A 23,480-nucleotide genomic window follows, 5' to 3' on the forward strand; every position below is an offset into this window, starting at 1 on the left:
TTAAAAGCAAGTCTTTTGTAACTTGGGAGGAAAAGTGGATGTCATGCCTGAGGAGGCCTCAATGTTTGGTGCCTCCCTCTTGCCTGGTAATTGTATCCCCGGCAGAGCGCGGGTGCTTTGTTTTAGTCGTGCATCGGCGACCATTGGGGGGAACTCGAGAAGAGGCCCCGGCCTTGCTTTTCATGTCACCAAGGTGAAAGCGGCCCACGATGCAACAGCAAATCACACTTGAGACATCAAAGTGGCAGCGTGAATGAGACATTTTTTTTTTTCCACGTGGGCCGAGCGCAACTGAAGCGTGGACGAGGAGATGATCTAAGGCCGGGGGTGCCACTGAGAGGAAGAGCAGACAGATGTGCGAGGGGCAGGTAGCAGCACATCGCAGGGGCCCCTCCTTCCTGCAGCTGAAACACGAGGCAGCGTTTGCATTCCTGCCAAGCTGATCACTGTGATCAATCCCACCATCTGGCACCTCTAAAGTGGGCGAGGCTATGGGCAGCTGAGGGCATGCAGCCTGGCACCATGGTAATGATGGCGCAGGTTTTACAACTTCTCAGCTGCCACTCCCTGCCTGCCCTTCATCCTGCCACGCTTCTTGCAGTCACTCATCTCCGTTCCACCTGGCTGCTGCCCGGCCAATAGGATGCTGGCGCCTGACCAAGAGCCGTCAGGACTTGTGCAGCAGGTTGATGGATAACTGTAAACACAGCTCTCGGCTAGTTATAGGACACCATGCAGGTGCAATTAACGGTAGGACGACATCTCGTCTTCTACACACAGTGTAAATACAGTCATTAAAAGCAGACGTTGTAAGGCAGGGTTGTCGTTCTTTACTCTTATGAGCAAAATGACTCATAGTTCAGGAATACTCTACTTTTAGTCCAATTAAGGCCACTATTCAATTAGAGGTGTCCGTAGGGAAACCTCCTGATGCACTTTTTTATGAACTCCATTAGATGGTAGTTGCTGCATTTGAAGTATCATGAGCTGTCAAAATCAAGCAGCTTCATCTACCTCTACATGCGCTTTAAACTGTTGCCGTGTCACTCGTGTGTGTTACACTTGCCGTACCGTTGTTCGCAATGAACTCATCTGCTGTGTTGTTTGATGTACAAAAGTGTCAATAAATGATAGGGATGTCCAACATGATCTGCTATCAGCAGATATTGGCATAAAAATGAGATATCGGCTCATATCGGTACGTTTTTTTCTGCGGATAATGATATCGGCTCAGTATGTCCATGGTCTGGTATTATTTCCAAGTTTCGCCTTTTTGCTATTTGCAATGACTATTAAGTGTTTTGCTCTTTGAGTGCAATCCGGTTCCTCGTAAATACTCAATGTCGCCTAAAATCGATGGTTAATTGATTACCCAATTAATTGACAACTATTTTGGTAATCAATTAATAGTTTTTTGATGTAAATATCCTCTGATTTCAGCCTTTCAAATGTGAATATTTTTTAAATTTCCTTAGTCATCTATGAAAGCGGACCTATTATCTTTGGTTTTAGCCAAAACAAGATGTTCACACATATCAGCATTGAATAAGGAAAACAGTGATGGGCATTTTTGCCTTTTTTCTGATATGCTGCGGACCCAACCACTAACTGTAGGTGTTTGCTTCATATTAATTCGGTCCATCTATGGCCTAACCGATTACTCCATTAATTGAAACAACACGCTTCAGATTAATCGACTCAGAAAATGATCACGATTGTATTTTTGTGTACATTTGTTGTTTTAGTAAAGATATTTATTCAAGCGGCAACCTGGTGTTTGTACACTTACTTCCTCTGTCAGTTCAAATCTTATTAATTAAAAACATGTGTTTTTAAAAAATTCAATTCATCGATTAATCAAAACATTTAATCCACTGATTAATCGGTTATTAAAATAACCATTAGTTGCAGCCCTAATGCACTCCAAATCATTATTAAAGTTAAACAGCCATCAATTTTCCTCCGTTTAATCGGGTCCGGGTCGCGGGGCAGCAGTCTCAGTAGGGAAGCCCAGACTTCCCGGTCCCCGGTCACCTCCTCCAGCTCCACCGGGAGGACACCAAGGTGTTCCCAGGCCGTCTATGAGACATAATCCCGCCAGCGTGTCCTAGGTCTGCCCCGGGGCCAACTCCCGGCCAAGCATGCCCGGAACACCTCACCAGGGAGGCATGCGGGAAGGTTAAACAATTGCGTTGTTGTACATTGTAATTGAAATGTAACTCCTAATTTTAAAATACTAATTTATTTCTTAACCCTAAGAAAATAGAGCATTACACGCAAGGATGTCAGGGTTCTAGAGGATGATATCAAGGCATTATTGGAAGATAATGCTGCCTTGCGCGCTACTCTTAAAAGGTAAAATATATATATATATATGGAAAAAACTAGAGCATTATGTATTGATAAATGGTCTACAGGATGATATCAAGGCACTATTGGTAGATAATGCTGCCTTGCCACTCTTGAGGAAGAGGAAGAAGCAAAGAAAAATATCACTGAACAAATGAAAAATATAATTAATGAGATGGATCAGAATGCACAAATGAACAAAGTGATCCTCACAGGGCTTCGTATTACACCCAGGTCAAAAAATAGGGCAGCCCAAAACAGAGGAGAACCAGATGGAATGGATGCTCCTTCAACAAAGCAACAGATTGACAACTTCCTACAATCAAAGGAGGTGGATGGAGATTATCAATACCATTGACACTTGCATCCCACTATATGGCAGAAACAACACCACACCTGTCATCATCGTGAAGTTCACCAACAGGGAAGTCAAAACTGCACTGCTGAAACAGGGAAAGAAGCTGAGAGGCACAAATGTGTGAGCATGAATGAGCATCTGACAAAAAGCAACGCTGGCAACGCTGACATCGCCAAGAAAGAATGAGAATTGGGGAAGCAGAGAAAGGTACAACAGCACTTGGAGCACCAACAGCAAAATCTACATCAACCTAAATGGAGGTCCAGTAGAAGTAAGAGTGTTGGTTGTCAAAGATATCTACAATCTTGATAAATACTAAAGAACACATCACCATGGCAACAAGAAAAATGGAGGTTACAACCCACAAAGAAAGAACCATGCAGTTGGAAGGATTACATTCAATAACATTTGGCTTTTGGTATCACCGTTGCAAGGGCCTGCTCAACGAGGTACTGGAATTAGGAACCCAAGTATCTACATTCAATGACACTCACATACAGATTTGGATATCAATAGGGCAAAGAGAAAGAACTTTTTTGTTTTTGTTTTAAAAAAAACAGTAATGATAATAGTGATGATAGTAACAATAACAATAATAAATTATTGTATGGAAGAATAAGTATACAGTGAATTAGTGTATGTTGCATACAGGAAGTGAACATATGTATTAGCAATTGATGTGATAAGGAGAGGGGGTAGGATTAAATAAACTCTTCTGCTTCCCACTCCTTTTCGGACATGTGGAATTGTGAATTGTAACATGAAGCATTCAATGTAAACTGTATGCATGTTCGCAATAACCATATATATATATATATATATATATATATATATATATATATATATATATATTTTTTTTTTTTACAAGTAACTGTTCAAATTAGTTGAAAGTCGATGTGGGCACCAGAAATCGCTACCGGCTTCTTCTAGAGCTACCCAGGAATCGCATCAACGGATTTCATCAGGAACTCTTATTGGATGGAAGAGATGAGTTCTCAGATCTGCCCTCCAAAATCTTATGTTTGGTACAGTAGACTTACCACCCGCCCCAAAGAAAGTCACAAAAGGTCATGCAATAAAGAACAAACAACAGAATTTTAAGTATTTTAAAATAGGGAGTTACTTTTCAATCACCCTGTAAAAATAATTTCCCATATAAGAAAGATTATCTCCAATTACCGCCTGCTTCCAATTAACTGCAATTTAGGTAAATAAACGGCCCTTTGATAAGTTGCTATATACAGTATATAACTGCTTATCTCATCTTAAAACTACATTGCATTGGTTTTAGCAAAAAAGGTAAAGCACATCAATGACAGAAAGCTTCACCGGACTACTTTCTTTTGTTTCAGAGACCCCTAGTGGTAGAAATGATACACTGCGCGTTGAGAGTAATGTACTAAAAGGTTTATGTGGGGGGAGAAAGCCTTGTTCCTACGTTACAGTGTAATACAATGGGGTGTAAAGTGCTAAAAGCTGAATGTATGTTATTTTCCTTTTATTTCTGAGTGACAGCTTCCACTGAGTGACGAGTGCGGGCATGCCTCAGCCTCATCCTCATGTTCCGTGTAACACAACACCCAGTGGCAGTCTGAGGGTCTGACTCGTATCACGTCATCAAAGCGGACCTTTGGCTGGAAATGATTGAACAATTACCGCCACGGTCAATTTGTCCCCAAAGGGGGAGTCCACTTTCCTCGTTTTCGGCCCGCATGCCTGCATTGTTTGACTGGGCTCTTTGCGCTCCATCAGGAGTCTTTCAGATGAAGTCGGAAGCACAGCTCTAAACAAGACACACTTTCATGGCAAAATGGTTTCCATCGCAGCATGTTCATCGCGCCTTTTAATCTGTCTGCCGCACGCCGGTGAGGAGCGAGCCGCCACGCAGCGTGACAGCTGCTTGCCGCTTTGTCTGCAACCAATTGAAAGGCGCCCGCTTAGCATCATTTTTTTTTCCTTCTGACACAGAGTTAATAATTGGGTTTGGTAGCTGGTAGGATGTTTTATTTACAATTTCAAGTCATCTTTTTTTTTTTTGATGCAATGAGCGGCTGCATAAAATTTGTTCCACTACTCACTCAAAGGCAGATTGTGTCAGTCCTTTTATTCACCGGGGTGTGCTTCATAAATGCTTTTTAGGTGACAGGAAAACATTGCGGCTTGGGGACAAAGGAATGAATGGCTTTGTGGTTTTTCGTTTAAAAGTCACAAATGTTTCGGTGACTGAAATTCATATAAATTCAAACCCTGGCCAAAGCCTAATTTCATATTTGGGAGAGTAAAAATGTAATTGGCACTGAGAATCAAAGAAGTGTGTGGTTAAAATACAAAATAATCTAAATTGCTTCCATGTGAAGGACCTTCATGGACTCTGAGATCATAGAACTGGTGTCGATTTGTCCGTAGACGCCCACTAAGAACGCCTTGTGGAGTAAGATGTCTGCATGCTCTGGAGAAGGGAGGAGAACAAACACAACAAAACTCACACGGATGTAGGTTTGGACGTGTGTTATATTTTCCAGACAATAAGTCACACTTTCTTCATAGTTTGTCTGGCCCTGCGACTCAGTCGGGTGCCACATTTTAAATGTTAATTCATTGTGCTGTTATGAACCAAGGAGTGAACGTTAAGAGTCAACAGCCACGAGAGGGCGCGATGGGCCTAGGCTCGCGACACAGAGGATGAAGAATTTAATGGATTTGGTGATGTGCAATGAGATCGAGAGCTCGGTGAACTTTCTTACCAGTAACTTTGGAGTCGCTGACTTGTTAATTGTTAATGTTATTTTTGCCTATTCAACCTCCCAGGTATGTTGTTTCTGCTATTGCGTAGCTGAATAAATGTGCACTTTTTTTTTATTTTGGCCATCATCCACAATCCTTATGTGGGACAACACACATATTTGTTTTCTGTGCATTCTAAAGATATAAAAACAGATAAAAAGAAGCAGCTAAGAATCAACATAATGGGATGGGACGCACCTATTCTGCCTGTAAAGCCTTGCCTTTCTAGATTAAATGTCTGTTCTTGGCCTTGTATTTTGTGAGATAAACGGGAACTATATATGTTTTTTTTCTGTTCGTGATGCATTTTTCGACTGATGCGACATATAGTCAGGAAAATACGGTATGTGGTGTGGTCATCCCAAGGAGCTACACGCAATCCTGTTGATGTGGATGCGTCCTCTTACCTTGACAGAGCAGCACATATTCAGGAAGATTCCTCAGGGCCGTCTGCACCACGTCAAAGTCGCCGCTGCCTATACAGTACATGAACGTTGGCAGGAAGTCAGTGGCCAAGCTGCAAGACATAGAAGTTTTTTTTTCTTTTACACTTGTATGACAATAAGAAATACTGTATGTACAGTTATTAAACAATGGCACAGTTTTCTTCGTAAGAAAACATTGTTACTAAAAGAAAAAATTAATCAGTTAGGGCACAGGTGCCCCAAGTAAGGTCCGGGGCTTAAAATAAGTAATTTATTGGCTCGCGACATTCTAAAAATGTGATTAAACACCATTTGCATGGGAACACTACAAGGCAGCATAAAAAAATACAGTGGAACCTCCGTTTTTGTCATTAATCCGCTCCAACCCTAGTGAGGACAAGCAGCACAGAAAATGGATGGATGGATAATTATAGTTTTACATGCAGAAAACAACGCAAAATACATATAAATGACCAAGGAAATGGATTAAAGAACATTTAAAGTCACTTTTACATTTACTGAAGAAGGTTCTGATTCATCTAACATTCAGAAATATTCAGTGCGCTTGAATGCCTCACCAGCTTATGGCACACTGTGCTAATTAGAGTAAGGAAGGAGAGAGAAATGGGTTACTCGTCGTTCTGTGTGGGTTCTACGAGCAAATAAACAACTCCCCAAAAACAGTGTTAGGTGCACTGTTTGGCCATATCATTTTTTAAAATGGGTTTTATTTATTGCTTTTAATAGTTGGTCTAAATATGTTTGTTTTTATTTGATTTACTAGCTTTTATTCCACTAATTTGTACTTTTAGTTTTTACTATTTATTGTTTTACTAGTTCGTTCAGCACTTTGGAAACTGTGTTTATAAAATATGCTATATAATTAAAGTGGATTGGATAATAGCCAAGACATATTTTTGGCAATGATTTTTGTCAAAAACCGAATCGTACAAAAAACGGCCCGTACGAAAACAGAGGTTACACTGAAAAACATTTTTTATCGTACGAAAAGAGAGGTTACACTGAAAAACATTTTTAATGGAATCCTCTCCACTTTAGGCAGGCGAAATTTGGTTGCCACACACAGTACCTGGGATTATTCTGGATGCAGCGCAGCGCTAGGTTGAAGGCGATATTCCGGCACAGTTCCTCAGGAGACGTCATAAGTCTCTGCAGGTCGTTCTGCCAGGAACATTTTGATGAGAAAACACACACTGACGTCATTAAAATTGTTTACGATTGAACATTTAAATGCCCCATGCAACCTCCACTTGGATAAAGGTCAGACCCCAAATAAACACCTTTTATTCTATTCAGAAAAAAACAACAGGAAATACCACCAGGTCAGAGGTCGGCAACCCGTGGCTTCGGAGACGCATGTGGCTCTTCAGCCTCCTTGTTGCGGCTCCCTTATTTCAGAGTAGGCCTACACATGCACACTGCATTTCTGTTTGTTAAATTTTTCTGTTGCAAAAAGATTACAGTTTTTACAACTTTAAAAGCTGTGTTTTTACTGGAAGAGGAGGCAAAATGGCTTTTTTGATGGTAAAAGGTTGCCGACCCCTGCACTGGGTAGCAGTAATTAATCTCTTCTGATATCAGCATGTGTCATAGTACACCACTTTTTTACCACAACACATACGACCTACAAAGTAGACGTGGCATCTGTAAAGCTGATTTTTATTTTAGAGTTCAAAGCAAAAGCCATGCTGGATTTGGCAAGTGAAAATGTGTAAGCACTCTCCTCTCTTCTGTTGTATTTGCTCAGTGACTCACGATGAAGTACTGGATGATCTCCGGGCTCCTCCTTGACTTCTCATCCACCTCCGTCAACACTTCCAACACGTCTGCGGAGGAAGAAAAGCAAAAACACCGCATGAGTCATTCTGTCATTCTGATGCCAAAGCTGCCGATTGTGCCTCACCCTCCACGGCCTCCCCTCTCGACATCTTCTTCAGATATTTTGTCATGTCAGCGCCACTTAAAGGAACCGATGCGGAGATGTTGACCATAGGGAGGGAACCGGCCGCCACCTCATCTGGGGTTGATGAATAATGAAAATTGTAATCTACGGGGGTCATCACATCCATTTTAGAAATGGAGGTTGAGTTACCATCTCTGTCTTCTGCAGTGACCTCTATGGAAGAGCTCTTTACAGGAAGAGTGAGTCCGGCCAGGAGAGACTTCAACTGGACCAAGTCTGGATTTTCAGCACTCATGCTCCTGGAAGAGGAGGTCACAGAGACACATTTGTATCGTTGTATGATTTATATTATGTATCATTAGATGACTTACTGCAGTATGTCAGAGTGCCTCTGCAAATATGGGATAGCAGCTGCTGCATCATGGGTAATGTACTTTTGCGTAAACTGGAGGAACTTATTGATGATGACTAAGGGGGAACGACTCCTTTGAAAGTTCTGTAATCAGACAGTGACCATGTTAAAAAAATGTCAGCCAAGCAGCTCCACTTTTGCTTTACACCTACCTTCAGGACCTTCATGAAGGACAAGAGGCAGTCTTGAAGCGCCCTCTGGTGGTCGGCGTGGAATACCAGGGGCTGCAGCAGCTCCAGGATAGCCAGGACATTGCTGAAGAATGTCATGTGGTTCTGCTGCCGGAACTCACGCAAGTTTAGGTGAATGCGACCATGAAGAAGGCCTGCGATCATGGGCAGGTGCCTGGAAACATGTAAAGAAAAGCCAAGTCAATAAAGATTGGACACAAATGAATAAATGAAAAAAGCTGGTGGGTCTTTTCACTAGGGATGGGGCCGATCTGATCAAGTATCGATATCGGGTTCCGAGGTCAGCGTAATACACATGAACTACATCTGTCCTTTAATGTTGTCAGCAAACATAGCCAGAAGAATATGAGCAAAAGTAGTCTTCTCCAGTGACCTGGAAGGCATGTGTGATGTTTGACATTTGCTGCTATTCTTTTGACATGGCTGCATACTAAAGCAAACAGAGCTCGAGTATCGGAATTGTAGCTCGCAGATTTCCAAATTCAGGCATCAGGATCGGAAGTGAAAACATGTGGATCAGTGCAGCCCTACTTCTCACCTGAGCAAGAGGACAGGATGTGACACAGCTAGCTTCCTACATGCAAGGTTGGCATCAGAAACACGACCCTCTGCCGATTTTGAGTCTCCTACATCAGCGAGCAGCGTGACCAGACGGTGGACCAGGACATCAAGCTGATAAAATACAGAACGGTTATTTCAGGTTGAAAAAAATTATTTCTTAAAAAGGACTGTGTGACTGTTTTTTTTTAAAACAAAGAAATATAAGAACATCAGTGTGATCATTGTGATTTTCACAATTACAAATTAAACAGCATAAAAATTGACGTGAATTTTCATTAGGCACGAATAAAATAACTGGCCTTAATGACTTCATGGCTTTTGGTATGCACGTACATGTCCATTATGTTGTTATAATATGCTACACATTCAATGATCGCTAATGTTAGTAGCTAAACTTTGCCAAATCGCTATCATTAGCTGACAAAAAAAAAAAAAAACTCGAACGTGCGTTACGTCAGCGTACTCAAAAAGGAATCTAGCCTGTAATGGAATGTTGACGGCCTCTAGGCAGCTGGAATACAGTCACTGTAAGGGCACCTAAGACACTGCGCTGCACTGGGTTTACCTTGCAGGTGCTGCCGTCCGCTGTGCCCCCGCTGCTTAACGTGCCCTCAGGCAAGGCGACATGCTGGATGACCTCTGGGAAGTGGAGGTAGATCTGGAGCAGCAGGTTCTGACAGCGCTTACTCATGGCGCTGAGACGTTGAACAGGAACAAGCACAGTTAGTCACATGCTAACAGCAAATAAAATGACCTCCCCTACCACCACTTTTAATCCCTCGAGCTAGCGCGACTGTATACTGGTATTAACATCATGAAAGTGACACTTTTCCCCAGCTTCTTGATACAAGATCAGAGCCCACAATCATCTTTTGTGTCCGTCCACAAATGACAAGAATTCACATGCAGTTAGACAAACTAAGTACATGAAAAGCAACAACGTATTTATTTGCCTTCATGTCTGTTGCAGTTTCATGAAAATCCTCTTAAGAGAGTTGAACTCCGCTAACGAGACAGTTTATAGCAGCCGGAGCGACCTTGAGTAAAGAGAGTCTTGTTGTTGCTGTGTAATTGGAATCAACAGCAGCTTATCTGGCGGTGAAGACTGCGCACAACATCCACTCAATACAAGGCCGAGCATCTTTACTTTGTGTTTATGAGGCCGTGTTTTCACCAGCATCCACTCCTGCCCAGACTTTCAAAAAAATTCTGTAATTCGAGAGCTAATTTTGTCTGACCTTGGCCAAAGTTTCCTCATTAAAGCGCTTTTAATAAGCACAGACACGTTGGTAAAAAAAAAAAAAAAAAAAAAAAAAAAAAAAAAAAAGAAATGGGTTGGCCTCCACAAAGAGTTGCACCCTGATCTCTGACAGCGGCTCACAACACAGGCGAGTTTAGCACTCCAGCCTTAATCCTCTCGGCTTCATTATAAGACGCTGAGCTTTTAAAGAGATCACGGTGCCGACGACTTCTGCCGGTTTTAATTTCACACCAATAGACCTAATTATCGGGTTTTTTCCCGGTCCGCGGCATTGTGGCTGACAGAGGAGGAGGCTGTAGAGTTCATCAGCACCGTGGAAGCAACATCGGGTGCGATTTGGACCCAAGTTAATCAGTGGTGAGATAAAAACACTCACTGGTGTGGCTAATTGGGGAGAAGAATACACTGTAGCTCTACAACAATGTGAAGTATGCTCTCATATGTAAGGTAGACCTGCACCAGCTAATAAACTGCAATAGCAGAGCTGTATCAAAACATTACAAAGATAACATTGCCGACTTTTGGGGCAGACAAGTGAGAAGTTACATTAGTTCAAGATTGCACTTGCTGGATAGCTTTGAGACCATGATCGTGTGTTTTATTAATATAACAACATTTTTCTGTTCAACCAAGTTCTCGACCCTTACTACAAAGCAGACATAATTTCATCAGTGAGACCACCAACCTGTCCTCCCACTTCTTGGTGCAGCTGATGAGGTACTCGGACACTTTCTTGATGTTCTCCAGACGGCCGTTACAGTACGAGCGGAGGAGAGGCAGCCTGGCCTGGATGAGAGAGCAGCAGGCTTCCTCCGCAACGCTCTGCTCATCGTGCGTGGAATTGCGGACGTTGAGCTCCGACTCGGCCAGGATCAGATCCACCAGGCTGATGAGCTCCTCGGAGCTGAGCCGCAATACAAATTTCTCTGTTTTCTTCTGTGGGGAAAACACAGAAATGCATGAAACTGGAGGGTGGTGTTCAAGGGAGATGACAACCGGACTGGAACCTACTTGAGAGATCTTCTGGTCGCGTCCTTGCCAGATGCGCGGGATGTGGCTGCACGCCCACAGGAAATCCAGAGCAGAAGTCGGGTCCAATCTGAAAGGCGTTTTAGTCAATATGAGAAGCACGGTAGTACAAAATGCACACTATGCAATATTACTTGTAGTCTTTTCTCTTGCTGAGCAGGGCGCTGATGCACTGCAGCAATGTGGACCAGTTGGACTGATGCGTGAGCAGGGCCAGAAGGTAAGGCCTGTAGGCCGGAGTGCCCCGTGCCTGAGACAGAGACACAGTAAGATGCATCAGCCACTGCAGCGGGATACAAGATGGGGAGGTTCTCACCTTATTGATGGCAAACAAGAGTTTCTGCTGAAGGTCAGGACACACAGATGTAACCTCAGGGTCCAAATACTCCATCCAGTCCACCAGCAGCCCTGAGCTCAACCCGGATTTTGCCACCTCGGAGCTGCTGGCAAAGATGAGAGAACAATAACATTTACATCAGCAGAGCTGCAAACAGAAACAACATTCTATGGTGCTCACCTGTTTGCATTTGCATCCTTCTTCACGGCCCGCTCCTCACTTTCCTGCAGCAGCAATGATATCACCATGGCAACGGGGCCGGCTGTCCCATTCTGTGTACCGACAGTCATCAAGAGAGACAGCAGTTCTTCCAAATAAGGGGACTTGGCCTCCATCAGCCCTTGTAGCACTGGAAGAATGATCAATAAAACAGCACACTGAGTTAATCTGAAATTAGCACTCATTAACATTCATTAATACCTTTTCCAATGAGCTCCGCCTCCGCGTTACATCTCTCTCCTGCTTTAAGCATCGCTATGATGGCTCTAAGCGGCACCTCTGTGTCACTGCGATATGCCAGTGTCTCATCCAGGTGAAGGAAGCCTGAGCGTACTGCAAAAAATAAAAATCACTGGTTACAAATAAATACAGTCCATCTTAAAACATGCAAGAAAGGTGCTCACCATCATTGTATCTGTGTGTGTGAGAGTTCTGGCCAATAAAGGACTTGAGCAGGGTCTTCAGTGGCCCCACCTCCACAGATGGATTGTCAAGCCAGATCAGCATCTCAACACTGACCTTGAGGAACAGTGAGGAGAAAGAAACATCCTGCAGCACAAGGCGCTGGCAACATGAAAGAGGGTTAAATTGGTGTAAAACAATAGAAACTGAGATTTGAAGTGAGCCGTGTTTACCTGGTAGAGGTGAAGCTGGCGCATGAGCGGGCAGGAGAGGGCATGGTTACGGTGCATGGACAGGACGATTTGTCCAGCGTGGGTTGAGGTGAGCAGAGCTGCGATGGCCTGCAGGAGACGGAACGCCAGCCCGCCCTGGTGAATGTGGCCCTGCTTGGCTCGCATGATCTCTTTGGCCAGAGCTTGCTGCAAGGCCAGGGACAGCTGATTGGGAGGTGGGCCGTGCCAGCGCGGCTCCGCCTTCAATGGGAATATCTGCAGGAAAAGTCAGGTCGGGGTGGCTCCGTAGGTTTAGAATAAGGGTAACATGTGACAAGATATTATTGCGATACACACCCGAAGAATCAATCCTGTCAGATCATCATCAGGACCGACGACAGGAAGCTGAGCGGCTGCTCTCATCTTAATAGAACCATGGGGCGTTTCCACTGTAACTTTGGCTTTACTTGTTTCAGCGGCATCTGTGAGAAGCAGTGACAGCAGGATATAAGTCGCTTTCATTCATTTTTGACATACTATGAGTTGACATTGGCTCTGCATAAGCAGCTGGAGGCACCTGACCTCTGTGCGTAGGAAGAGAGGTGCTCAGCAAGCTGTGGAAAGTGTGCCCCCCGGTGGCACCACGCTCATGCTGCACCTCGACAAGGTGGGCCATGTAGTCTGTTGGGGAAAAAAAACACATTTAAATATGAATCTCAATGAGGAGTAGGCATAAAAATTCAGCATTGCATCATATTGGTATCAAATTTGACGGTGCACCAGTGAGTTGTCATCAAACTTCACTGTACCCCACTGAGCAACAACCTCAGCATATCTGCTGTCTGGAATTATTTCTAAATTTCACCTTTGGCTTGTAAATATGCAATTTGCAATTAGTGTTAAGTTTGCTCTTTGCATGTAATTCCATTGCACCTAAATAGTAGCGCTGACTACTAATGAGAAACACACCGCTGCACGCACTTTCCAGTGACCGCAAAGCAGCTGTGCCTCACACCAAACAGAAAACAGATAACCACAAAAATAGCACAAAGCAGGAAACAACATGAAAAGTCAGGAAAACCAAAACTTAAGTCATAAAGCGCTGGTTATTCGGGGGGGATTAAGGCATGTTCCTGCAATAATTCTAATCAGCGTTATGTCACTTATTCAAAAACTTGGATTAAGCACTGCAGTATTTGTCTTGTTTTACACAAACAGTGTTCATTTGTGAACAGCATCCAGTAGAAGCATAATGTGTTTGAGGGAAGAGCTGCTCCCTATGTCAGTATCAATTGATATCAGTAATGAAAGCCCATACTGAACATCTCTAATTAGGAGTATTACTTGCAGCCGACTCTTACGTTTGTCCATGATGTTCTGCTCCAGTGACTGTGGATCATGAGAGACAGCCTGGTCCAAATACTGCAGCAGTTTACTCATGCTTGAGACCGGAATGCCAAACGACTGAACGAAGAGAAGCAACTGCTGAGGCTCCAGGTCCTGCAAAGCTGAAGGAGGACACCGAAAGTGTTAAAACAAGGCAAACCGATGGGAGAAGACGCAGATTTTCACCTAAAGAGGTACCTGCATCCACTAATCGAGACACTTCGGATCGGATCATCCTCAGTTTCAACCAATCGGGCAGCAGTAGGGCCTCCTCTGACGTGTCCACCAGGAAGGCGGTGGGTAAAGGTTTCTTGTCAGGGAACCAAATATCCAAAAGACTGTAGAAGTCACTCTCCCCTGTAGCGATGACACAGACAGGCATAATGATACACATAAACTAAACATGTTCAGATTTCTTAAAACTACCTTTAGGGGGTCCCAGTGTAAGAAGGATGACCATCGCATGGACGACAAGGATGTGCATTGTGGCGGTTTCCCCTGTGGTCCATCGCAGAAACACCTGATCTTGAGATTCTGACTGGAAAAAACCCAAACAAACAGAAATCGTTCAGCAAAAGATCCAACAGTGAGTTCATCAAACTTGATCTTCATGAGAAGGACTGTACCCAGCTATACAGATCCTCCCCTTCTTTGGTCTTCCTCATCCTCCTAATGTAGGCTGAGAAGATGGAGAGGAAAGCGCTGAGAACGGCCTCCGATTCGGGTCTACAGGAGTGCTTGGAGAACAGGCTGTTCATGATGGTCGAGCGCTCCACGATGAGCCGGGCGACGTCCTGCAGAGAAGACACGCATCTGTGTTAGGACATTATAGAGACAAACCTACTGGAAACATCCATTCCACCAACAGGAAGTGAAAAATGGAAGACAACATGAAGTTGGTTCCTCCCTTTTTACCGTAAATTCCGCAAGCACTAAATTTAGAAGAAACATATTTGCACATATATAAGCCGCACATAAGCCGCACATGCCCATGTCATAAAAAGGAATACTGTGGCGCGCACAAGTCCGTGAGGACCGGACAGCTCTTTGACAGGAGCCAATCATGAGCTACTGTAAAAAAATAAATAAATAAATAAAAATATTGAAAAAACTCACGACAAGCTTGTCAACCCATTAGAAATTGCAGGTCATTACTCAGTCTGACTCATGGTGTCATTTTACAAACAACACTAAACTCATTACACAGGAACGTAACACTCAAAAGAAGTACCTAATAAATATACAAACCAAAACGAGTTTACAATGGAAAACACACTTTTTAAGTTTTCCCACAATGCATTTCGTCTGAGCAAAGCATTTAATTGAATTTTAAACATAATCATCCAGATGGTCAAGTCAGAGGTCACTCACTCACACTAAACCTTTCCTTCTCCAAAATGTTCACATAAAGTTGAAAGCAAAAAATTGTGGAAAAGATGAATTACAATTCATATTGTTCACATTATGTTGTAGTGTTTACCAAAGCCAGGTCATTGTGAGAAGCCTGCTCCTCCACTGGTGCATGCTGGGAGAGGTAGATGAGATAAGCGCTGATAGTCTGAGGATCTGTCTCCATATGAATGGCCTTGTGGCGAGGAAGGAGAGACAGGCTTTAAAAGCAAACTCTCTCCTGCTGATCCTGTTCAAATGTTTAGATGCCAGGAATGCAGACCTGCTGTAGGGCGGTGGACGTCATGCCTCGGACGCTGTCAAACATGGGCAGCTTCGGGAGGTCCTGCAACAGCCACTGGTACCCCGGCAGGAGCTCAGCATCAGCAGAATCTTCCTCCATGGGCTGGTCACGTTCCTCTCCATCTTTGAGGCCTCCTTCAGTCAGAACCAGTGCCAAACCCTGCAGGCGAGTGCGCAGTGTATGATAAATTAGGTTTTGAGCACAAGTTAATTGATAATAACAGGATTACCTTCATCGCCAGCACTCTTGATGCCACCTGAGAGGAGCTGAGACGTCGCAGGAAGTAATCCAGCACTTCGCATGTCGTTTGCTCGTCAGCTTTTGGTCCTAGCAAAAGATCCTGAAGACGCCCAAGGAGCTGTCTTTGTTTTTGTTGTCTCTGGTGGGAAACCACAATTTGTGATTCAGTTAAATGGAGACAAATGCATGAAAAGTGTGATGGAATGATGACAATACTTGTCTCTTCTTGGCCTTCTGCTCTTTGCTCCCTCCCTCGTCATCGTCATCTATTTGCAGGCTGTCATCCGCAGCGTCATGCAGGAGAAACTCACACAGGCACTGCACAGGAAGCACATCTAAGGACCCCTCGCTGGACTGGACCAGATCAGCCAGCCATGGCATGGACTGAGAGGAGGCCTGTATGAAAAGTGAAACTTAGAGCTCTTCTTCTCTTCAACCCTCTTCTCGTTTGCAAGTTGACCTGTCTCTGTATGATGTTGAGCAGGAAGTCCGGGTTGCGACTACGGCAAAGAAGGTGGCCGAGGCGTAGGGACTGGTTGAGTGTCTTCACTTGCTCCTGCACCTGAGGTGGAGGTCGACGAGGAGGACCCCTGAAAACAAAGAAAACGCACTGATTTATGTTTAGAAGCTACATGTGTGTTCGGGTTGCGTCACGTGATCGTACTGCGGGTCCAGACTGGTAAGCTGTGAAAGCAGGAGGCTGTTGCTCTCTGTGATGGTCTGCTTTGTGGAGGCGGCGGCAAGGTGGCTCTCGAAGGCCAGAATCTCTTGCTTTTCCCGTTGAGAGATCTGCAGCTCGCGGCTGATCATGTCTGTCTTCGTGTCGTCATCCGCCACGGTGCACGGCGGGTACGTGTAGTTACTGTGGAGGCATGAACGTTAAGCTTTTGCATCATTTTGAGAAAAAGATGCAATAGGGACCAAGGCACCTACTTTGTCATAACCATCTCCATGAGCATTTTTAAGGTGGGGTAACCATCCCAGGCGGCCAAGCCTGCAGAATAAAATAGAAGATGGTAAACACACCCTGTGCTGTGAGAGATGAGGTGAGTGTTGGAAATAGTTGGGAAAAAAAATATCAAAGTGGCCCTTGCATCATTTTATTTTTCGGTATGTGACCCTTTGTGGAAAAGGTTTGGACAAACTCCATATTTTCTTACATTTTCACTTCTCGTTGGTGTAACTTCCAGGTGTCCCAATACTTTTGTCAATATGCAGATTATAAACTGTGCCTACATTACCTATTTTCTGTGGATTGAATGCAGCCACCACCAGCAGCAGCAGCCAAGCCTTCCAATACAGGGTGCATATTGCCAAATTTGGCGGCTGGTACCTTTAAACATTTAGAGTCATTTGTTATACTTAAAAGTGTAAACCTGTGCGACATGTTGAGTGCCTTAAAAGCTAAAAGCTGAGTACCCTGCGGGCAGCTGGATGTTTTCTGGGTGGTGGTATGTACACAGATTGAGCACGGCATCAATGAGCTGGATCCGCTCCACAACGAGGACCTCCAGATCTGTTTGACAGGAGGTGAAATAATCCCAGTGTTGGAGTTTTTAAAATCAAGCCTCATTTCCGTAAAAGGTTTTTGAGGGTATTTACGCACCGTCTGACTGAACGCCAGCCGCCCTCTTGACCAGGTGGTCGGCGAGCTCCATGGCATCCGCCGGGCCCAGTGGCAGATCACGGGACAACCCGATGACCAGAATGCGCATCAGCGTGTCCTCAAGCAGGGGCACCTCGGAGCAGAGGCGCAGGAAGAAACTGAGGAGCAGAAAAACGACTCACCGAACAGCTCAGTCCAGTCAACAAATCCAAGCCCAGCTAGCAAATGGTCACTCACTTTCTGTCGCTCTCTGGCGGCCAGTTGTCCCACTTGTAGTAGGTCTCTGGTTGCTCTGTAAAAAGCACTTTGTGAAGGCTGCAAATACGAGAGAAATCAGAGCTCCATGACAGTGGATTGAGTTGAAAAACGCTGCTCAGACACACAGATACAAACCAGTGGACGTAGTCCTTGGCGCCCACTTTGCTGATGGTAGGAACCACGGAGTGCAGCCACCACACGGCATCCCTTTGAATGGAGGCAATCTGATTCTGAAAGGACCTCAGGACCTCCAGATCTGTACCAAAGCAAGAGGCTGATTCACGGAGAGGCCACGTGTAAAAGATGTAATCAGAACTCACTCTTCTTCTCTCCTTTGTCCCAAGCAATGCCAGCTTCTTTGACCTGAGCTGTGATGCCCAACATCATGGAGACGGTCAGTAAATCGGTCACCTGGATCACAAAGCGCTCCTACAGGACAGTCAAGCATAGTCAGCCTAGAATGTGGAAGCGAATGAGTATGACGAGAATCAGGGATAACACGTTTACTTTGAACTCCATGTCCACGTAGCTGGCCTCCTTCCTCTCCTGCATCAAGCCAAAGCAGAAGGACTGGAAATTGATTTCATGTTTAGTCTGTTTGATGATCTCCCTCAGCAGGGCTCGTGAGGCGCGGAGGTAGTCGTCCTTGTTGGTGAGCAGATCTTGGAACACCATTGCCAAGAACTGCAAACACAAAAGAATTAGCGTTGAACATCCTGACATTGTATATCCAAAAGGAAATGACAAAAGAATAAACATGCCTTTGGTGCCTGCTCTGGGCTGTGCTGCAGCACAGTGTGGAGAACCTGCATGTTGTTGGGGTTTCTGGCATTGGACAGTTCGTTGAAGATGACCAGCTTCACCATAGTGGCCAGGTTGTCCCTGTGTGCATTCAGTAGCTCCCTGAAGAGTCAAGCCAAAAGCAACAGTCAGTTTAAAGCTGTGTAGACTGCATTTAGAGGTGAAAACAACATGAAAACCAGACATCTGTCTATAGGTGAAAAACAAGCAATTGTGACGCAGAGAGAAGATGGAAAACAAATCTGAACCATTGCACAAACATTGGTCATAGCCAGTGCAACCATTTGGAATGTCCTGAAAAAGAAAAAAGAAACCACTGATGTACTAAGTAAAAGACGAAGATTCAAGGCCAAAGCAACAGTCAGTTTGAAGCTCTTTTACAGCAGTGTGGTTCTGCTCTTTACTACTGTACCATTAGTATATGTTTACACTGTCAAGAGGTCAATTTAAAGTACTTTTGAGGAACTTCCATAATACATTTTCAAGCTTCGGCAACATTTTCAAGCTGCGGTAATATGAATTAATTCATACTTAGTCAACTGAATAATTTACTATGATGTAAGCAAGCACATTTGAGTTTTCTAACAGCTATGGGAGAAGAAATGAAAAATCTAGGGTCGTAAAGCTCACAGAATTTTATCTATGCAACTGAAGTGATCTATAGTGGAACATGGGTTTTCATACATCCGGGTTTTCGTAGTTTTTGAGGAAAATGATTGCCAAAAACATGTCTCTGGTTTTCATATTACCAAACAATGCCCAAACAAAGCAATTGATAATGGTTCTTTTACAGCTGGGACACTAGACAGATTTGGACCAGGGAATCCTTTAATCATATTTATTATGTGTGCGTGTGTGTGGTTTATTTGTACATAGAACACTCTTTCAATAAAGTCTTCAATTAAGGTGAAAGGCGTGTTGAATGTTCATTTATCCATTTCATTTGTCATTCTTATGTATATCCAATGATAAAACAACAATTATTCTCGATAAAATGTGTTTTGTGTTGTGTGAAATTGAGTTTTATAAGTTTCGGTTTTCCTCTGACATTTTGGAACGGATTAATGATGAAAACCGAGGTGCCGCTGTATTTCAATATAATTTACACCAACAAGCCCAGTCTGATAGATACCTGACACACAGCATGTAGTGGTTGAGGAGCACTTTGGGCTTGAGTCGGATCTTGATTAGGTTGGAGATCACCTCCATGTCATCCGCTCCGTGTGTGTTGCAGTTCATACACAGCGACATGAGGAGGTCCTGAGCTGGTCGGGTCAACTGCACGCAGGAAAAAAAAACACAACACCACGTGAAGAGTGCTGCATTATGCTTTGACGCTACATAGAACGTCCTAGTACCTTTGGGTTCTGGAGCCACATCTCCAGCCTTTGCACTGCCATGAGTCGGGCCTCTTTGTATCCGCACGCGGCAGTCAGCAGGCGCAGCAGGTTGCGGGACACGTTGTCCATCGGCTGCCGGCGGTTCAACTGATCCCTGAGGACGTCCAGCACGTAGTCCTCCACACTCTCCGCTAGTTCCTCATACCTGCGTTGAGCCGGAGAGCGACCCTTAGAAATAATTAATAAAAAAACAAATCTACTGAACAGTATTTTTGACATTATACCTTGGCATAACCTGCCCTTCATCCTCAGGACTGAGTTTCTCCTCAGCTATCAGTAATTCGGCCTGGCTGTCGTCCTCATCAGGAGTTGATGGATGAGGACTGCTACCTACAGTCAAGGCGAACAGGGTATTTACGGCATGTAAAAAAAACAATTCAATGCCTTAGGTCAGTGCACTGCACCTGCACTGAGATCGCCACCGGCTCGACCCGTGTCGGCTTGCAGCAGCATGCTTTTAGGTGGCATCTTGGTGCCGAACGCCGTCTGAATGTTGTCCACAAAGTTCTTGCAGTGAGAGCTGTCCACCCAGATTCTTTCCCCCAGGGAGTCTTCGATGTACACCTGAAACACGCATGTCCTATGAAAACCTCCAAGAAAACAGCACAAAAGATCAGCGGGGTCTCAGCGAAGTCTCACTTTGACAAATATCTCAGGCCAGTTCTCGTCCTCTTCATAGGCGGCCATCAGCAGATTGCAGGCGAGCACAGACACAAGACTGTTTCCTTTTGCTTTAAAGTTGATGGAAGCATCTCGTCGCAGCAGGCTGCACAAGGCCTTCGGACAAGAAGAACCACTTTCTCAGGTTTAGTAAGGCTTTGGAAATCTGACATTATTGTTCATTCCACAAATGAAGCCCGTACCTCGATGATTCCTTCTGTGGCAAACACGTTGGGTTTGATTTTGGCCAGGAACATGAGGCTGAGGTACAGCGTGATGTCCGGCTTGGCCCTGTTCATCTTGAGCTGCTTCACCGCTCCGCACAGCAGCCCCTCAATGCGGTCGTCATTTCCCTCCGACTCCGCGGCCTCGATCTCATCCAGCAGCAGCGCCGGTGACACTGACAATCACCATACATTTGTTTCGCATTTTGAGGCATTTAAAATACGTGGAAGCTGTGTCTGTGAGTTACCTTCAATTGGTATCACCGATGGCTCCTTAATGGAGGGTGATATGGCCCTCTTGTCTGCAGCTACAACATCAGCAAGCCGTCCCAGGGCGCTGATTGGCGGGGTGGTGGAAAGCTTGGGCCGCTTGGCGAGGCTGGAGAGACCCGATGAGGATGGGGTTGCGGAGGAAGTCTCTCTCTTCCGGTCTGCTGGTAAAACTGCGGCAGCTGGCTTCAGGAGGACCGCGGGGGCTTTGGATTCGCCACCTTGGTTCTTGGAGCCCAGAGCAATGAAATCTCCAGGTGGGGGATGACCTAGGGAAAGATAAAGTTTGAATCTCATTGCTTACACCACTATTACATCTCATATACCTTTAATAACACACGTAAAGCCGATAATAATCATGTCTTCTTTAACAATCAAATGCAGCATCTTACCTGATGTTTTTGCAGCACTGGGACGCCGCAGGGCTGTTGGTTTTGGACGATTCATCTTCACCAAGTGTCTCAAATTAGCAAAGCAGGTGGTCCATGTATGATTTCAAATGATAATATGGTCTAAGAGTGAGAAAACACACACTTTTAATTATAAGTCATTACTGTTTACACGCCGAATAGCGTATTTAACTAGTTAGCTGCGTCTAGAATACTGCTGTAAAAATCATACATAACATTAGATTTACTGTCAGGTTATAATAGTATTTCAAGTCATTTGACAGCTGCTGCTAATTTGTAGTACAAGATTTGTAGTACAGGTGAAAAGATGCTAGGCTAATGACAACAAGAAAGGCTAACTCACAGCTTCATGGGACTTCTGAGCTAACCAAACGAAGTCGATGGTTTGCAGCCAACTCAATTAAAAAAATAGCTTAAGGGATTTAAACCGCCTCAAAAAATGATCGTGATTAGTCCTCACTATATTAATATAATGTCGGTAATTGTCACACAGATATTGAAGAAGTGCAGCGTTGTTACTGCTGGTGGCGTCTGCTTCGCTGACTTAAACATGGAAGGCAACAAGCATTGCAATGACATGCTGCCACCTAGCGTCAGTAAATGAAACTGACGATTTTAGATAATATACAGTAAAATCAAGCCTACTTTTACACGAGTTTTCAACTTTCTTGACGCTTTTTAGGACTAAATTAAAATCTATATTGTAATCATAATCACCAACTACAAGTTAAGGTACACCTTCCCATTCTAAAGCGAGCCAACATCATGCAGCTCTACCATATTGTGTCATATTATTACACTACATAATGATGACATGATTGCCATACATTAATAGACTATAAAGTAGCATTATTATTAACACACATTGATGATTTGGCATCCAGCCATAGTCAAAATACTTTCGGAACATATTTACCGTCTTCTAAGTTTAAACTAAATCTATTTAAATCAGTATTAGTATTATTAACTCAAATATAGTGTACTGTATATCTTGTTTGACTGAAAGAAGGTACTGCACAGGTAAACGTGATATGTTTTTAATTACGCTAATCTAACACTAGATGGCAGCCGTTTCCATTCTACTTTAATGAGTCTGCAGTTTCTTGCATGTTTGAGGTTACTTTTTGATGTGTATGTGGCCTTTGTAGAATGCAAAGTACAAAGTGAACAGAAGCAGGTCGGCCGTCTGGAAAGGACGCTTCAGTCAGATGAGTTCATTGTGCGTGTAATAGTCTTCATCGGTGGCGTAATCATCCCTGAGGGTCTGAATTCTGCTTGATCAGAAAGAAAACAACACTTTGCCACCCTTCAAGTGGTCCCACCCATAGTCAGAAGCTTTGCTCATTCCTCAAACCTTGCTTAGCCGTTACAAGCTTGGCAAGTCTCTCCTTCGGATATGATCAACAAGTTCCCAATATCCTGAACATACAGTATTCCCGAGATTTAAATACTTTAAATAGTCCCGCTATAGCTGCTGCCAGTGGCTTCCAATGTAAAATGCTAGTTTCCATTCAGCCGGTTACGTAAAGTGTTTTCATGTGTTTTTTTGGGGTGAAGTCAGCGGAATGTTCAGTACATAGTCCAAAAAAGAAAGCCCGAGTCCACCAGTGTACTTATGATATTATGTCTCTGGCTTAGCAACACATCCAAGACAATGCCAAAACATCTGGATGGGGGAAAAAGTGATTTGAGTGTGTTTTTTACGCTGCTGACCCACGTCATGAATAGTCAGTGTCAAGCCTCGTTTGAAGCTCAAGGGGGGGTGATGGTGAGGGTGGTATACCGGGAGGCCTCTTGGTGCCAGATCATATTTCAAACTAAGTGTGAGTCAGACAAAAAAGTAAGATTAGTGACTCAATGTGACTTCCTGTAATCGAAAACTGGCCGTGAGTGCCTGGACCGCACAGTTCGGATGTCTGGTTCTCTGTGTTCTGGTGGAGGTGGACACAGAGCCTGTGAGATCCACGTCATCTGTGGAAGAAAATGAGTAAAGTGATGTGAAAAGTGACACATCACCATTGGTGCAAGTGAAAGTTACAGCTGCCAAGAGAGTATTTTTAGGATCAAG

General features: G+C 44.1%; 1 protein-coding gene across 3 annotated transcripts; it reads right to left on the reverse strand.

Moving 5' to 3' along the window:
• Positions 1-3,574: 3,574 nt before the first annotated feature.
• On the reverse strand, positions 3,575-21,950 carry ints1 (integrator complex subunit 1). Of its 3 annotated transcripts, none has more exons than XM_054760266.1 (48): positions 21,756-21,950; positions 21,395-21,514; positions 20,981-21,271; positions 20,712-20,908; positions 20,488-20,625; positions 20,253-20,412; positions 20,073-20,178; positions 19,807-19,993; positions 19,581-19,726; positions 18,409-18,550; positions 18,155-18,331; positions 17,968-18,076; positions 17,783-17,903; positions 17,627-17,704; positions 17,390-17,547; positions 17,203-17,299; positions 17,025-17,116; positions 16,717-16,777; positions 16,448-16,645; positions 16,244-16,373; positions 16,000-16,179; positions 15,773-15,922; positions 15,523-15,702; positions 15,331-15,435; positions 14,477-14,644; positions 14,277-14,388; positions 14,049-14,207; positions 13,826-13,972; positions 13,047-13,145; positions 12,822-12,946; positions 12,486-12,740; positions 12,255-12,414; positions 12,052-12,183; positions 11,812-11,980; positions 11,611-11,734; positions 11,429-11,544; positions 11,277-11,364; positions 10,951-11,201; positions 9,570-9,699; positions 8,982-9,115; positions 8,405-8,597; positions 8,212-8,336; positions 8,030-8,139; positions 7,841-7,954; positions 7,693-7,763; positions 7,007-7,098; positions 5,899-6,008; positions 3,576-5,156 (listed from the first exon to the last, which is right to left on the reverse strand). In XM_054760266.1, exons 2-48 carry the CDS (start codon positions 21,447-21,449, stop codon positions 5,044-5,046), a joined length of 6,555 nt encoding a protein of 2,184 aa, XP_054616241.1. In that variant the 5' UTR covers positions 21,450-21,514; positions 21,756-21,950; the 3' UTR covers positions 3,576-5,043. The 3 variants fall into 3 exon arrangements, with proteins under 3 accessions (XP_054616239.1, XP_054616241.1, XP_054616240.1); XM_054760265.1 differs by having other exon boundaries at positions 11,611-11,737; XM_054760264.1 differs by having other exon boundaries at positions 3,575-5,156; positions 11,429-11,734.
• Between the last annotated feature and the right edge of the window lie 1,530 nt (positions 21,951-23,480).

This window comes from Dunckerocampus dactyliophorus, chromosome 18, assembly GCF_027744805.1.
Source record: "Dunckerocampus dactyliophorus isolate RoL2022-P2 chromosome 18, RoL_Ddac_1.1, whole genome shotgun sequence".
Taxonomy (NCBI): domain Eukaryota; kingdom Metazoa; phylum Chordata; class Actinopteri; order Syngnathiformes; family Syngnathidae; genus Dunckerocampus; species Dunckerocampus dactyliophorus.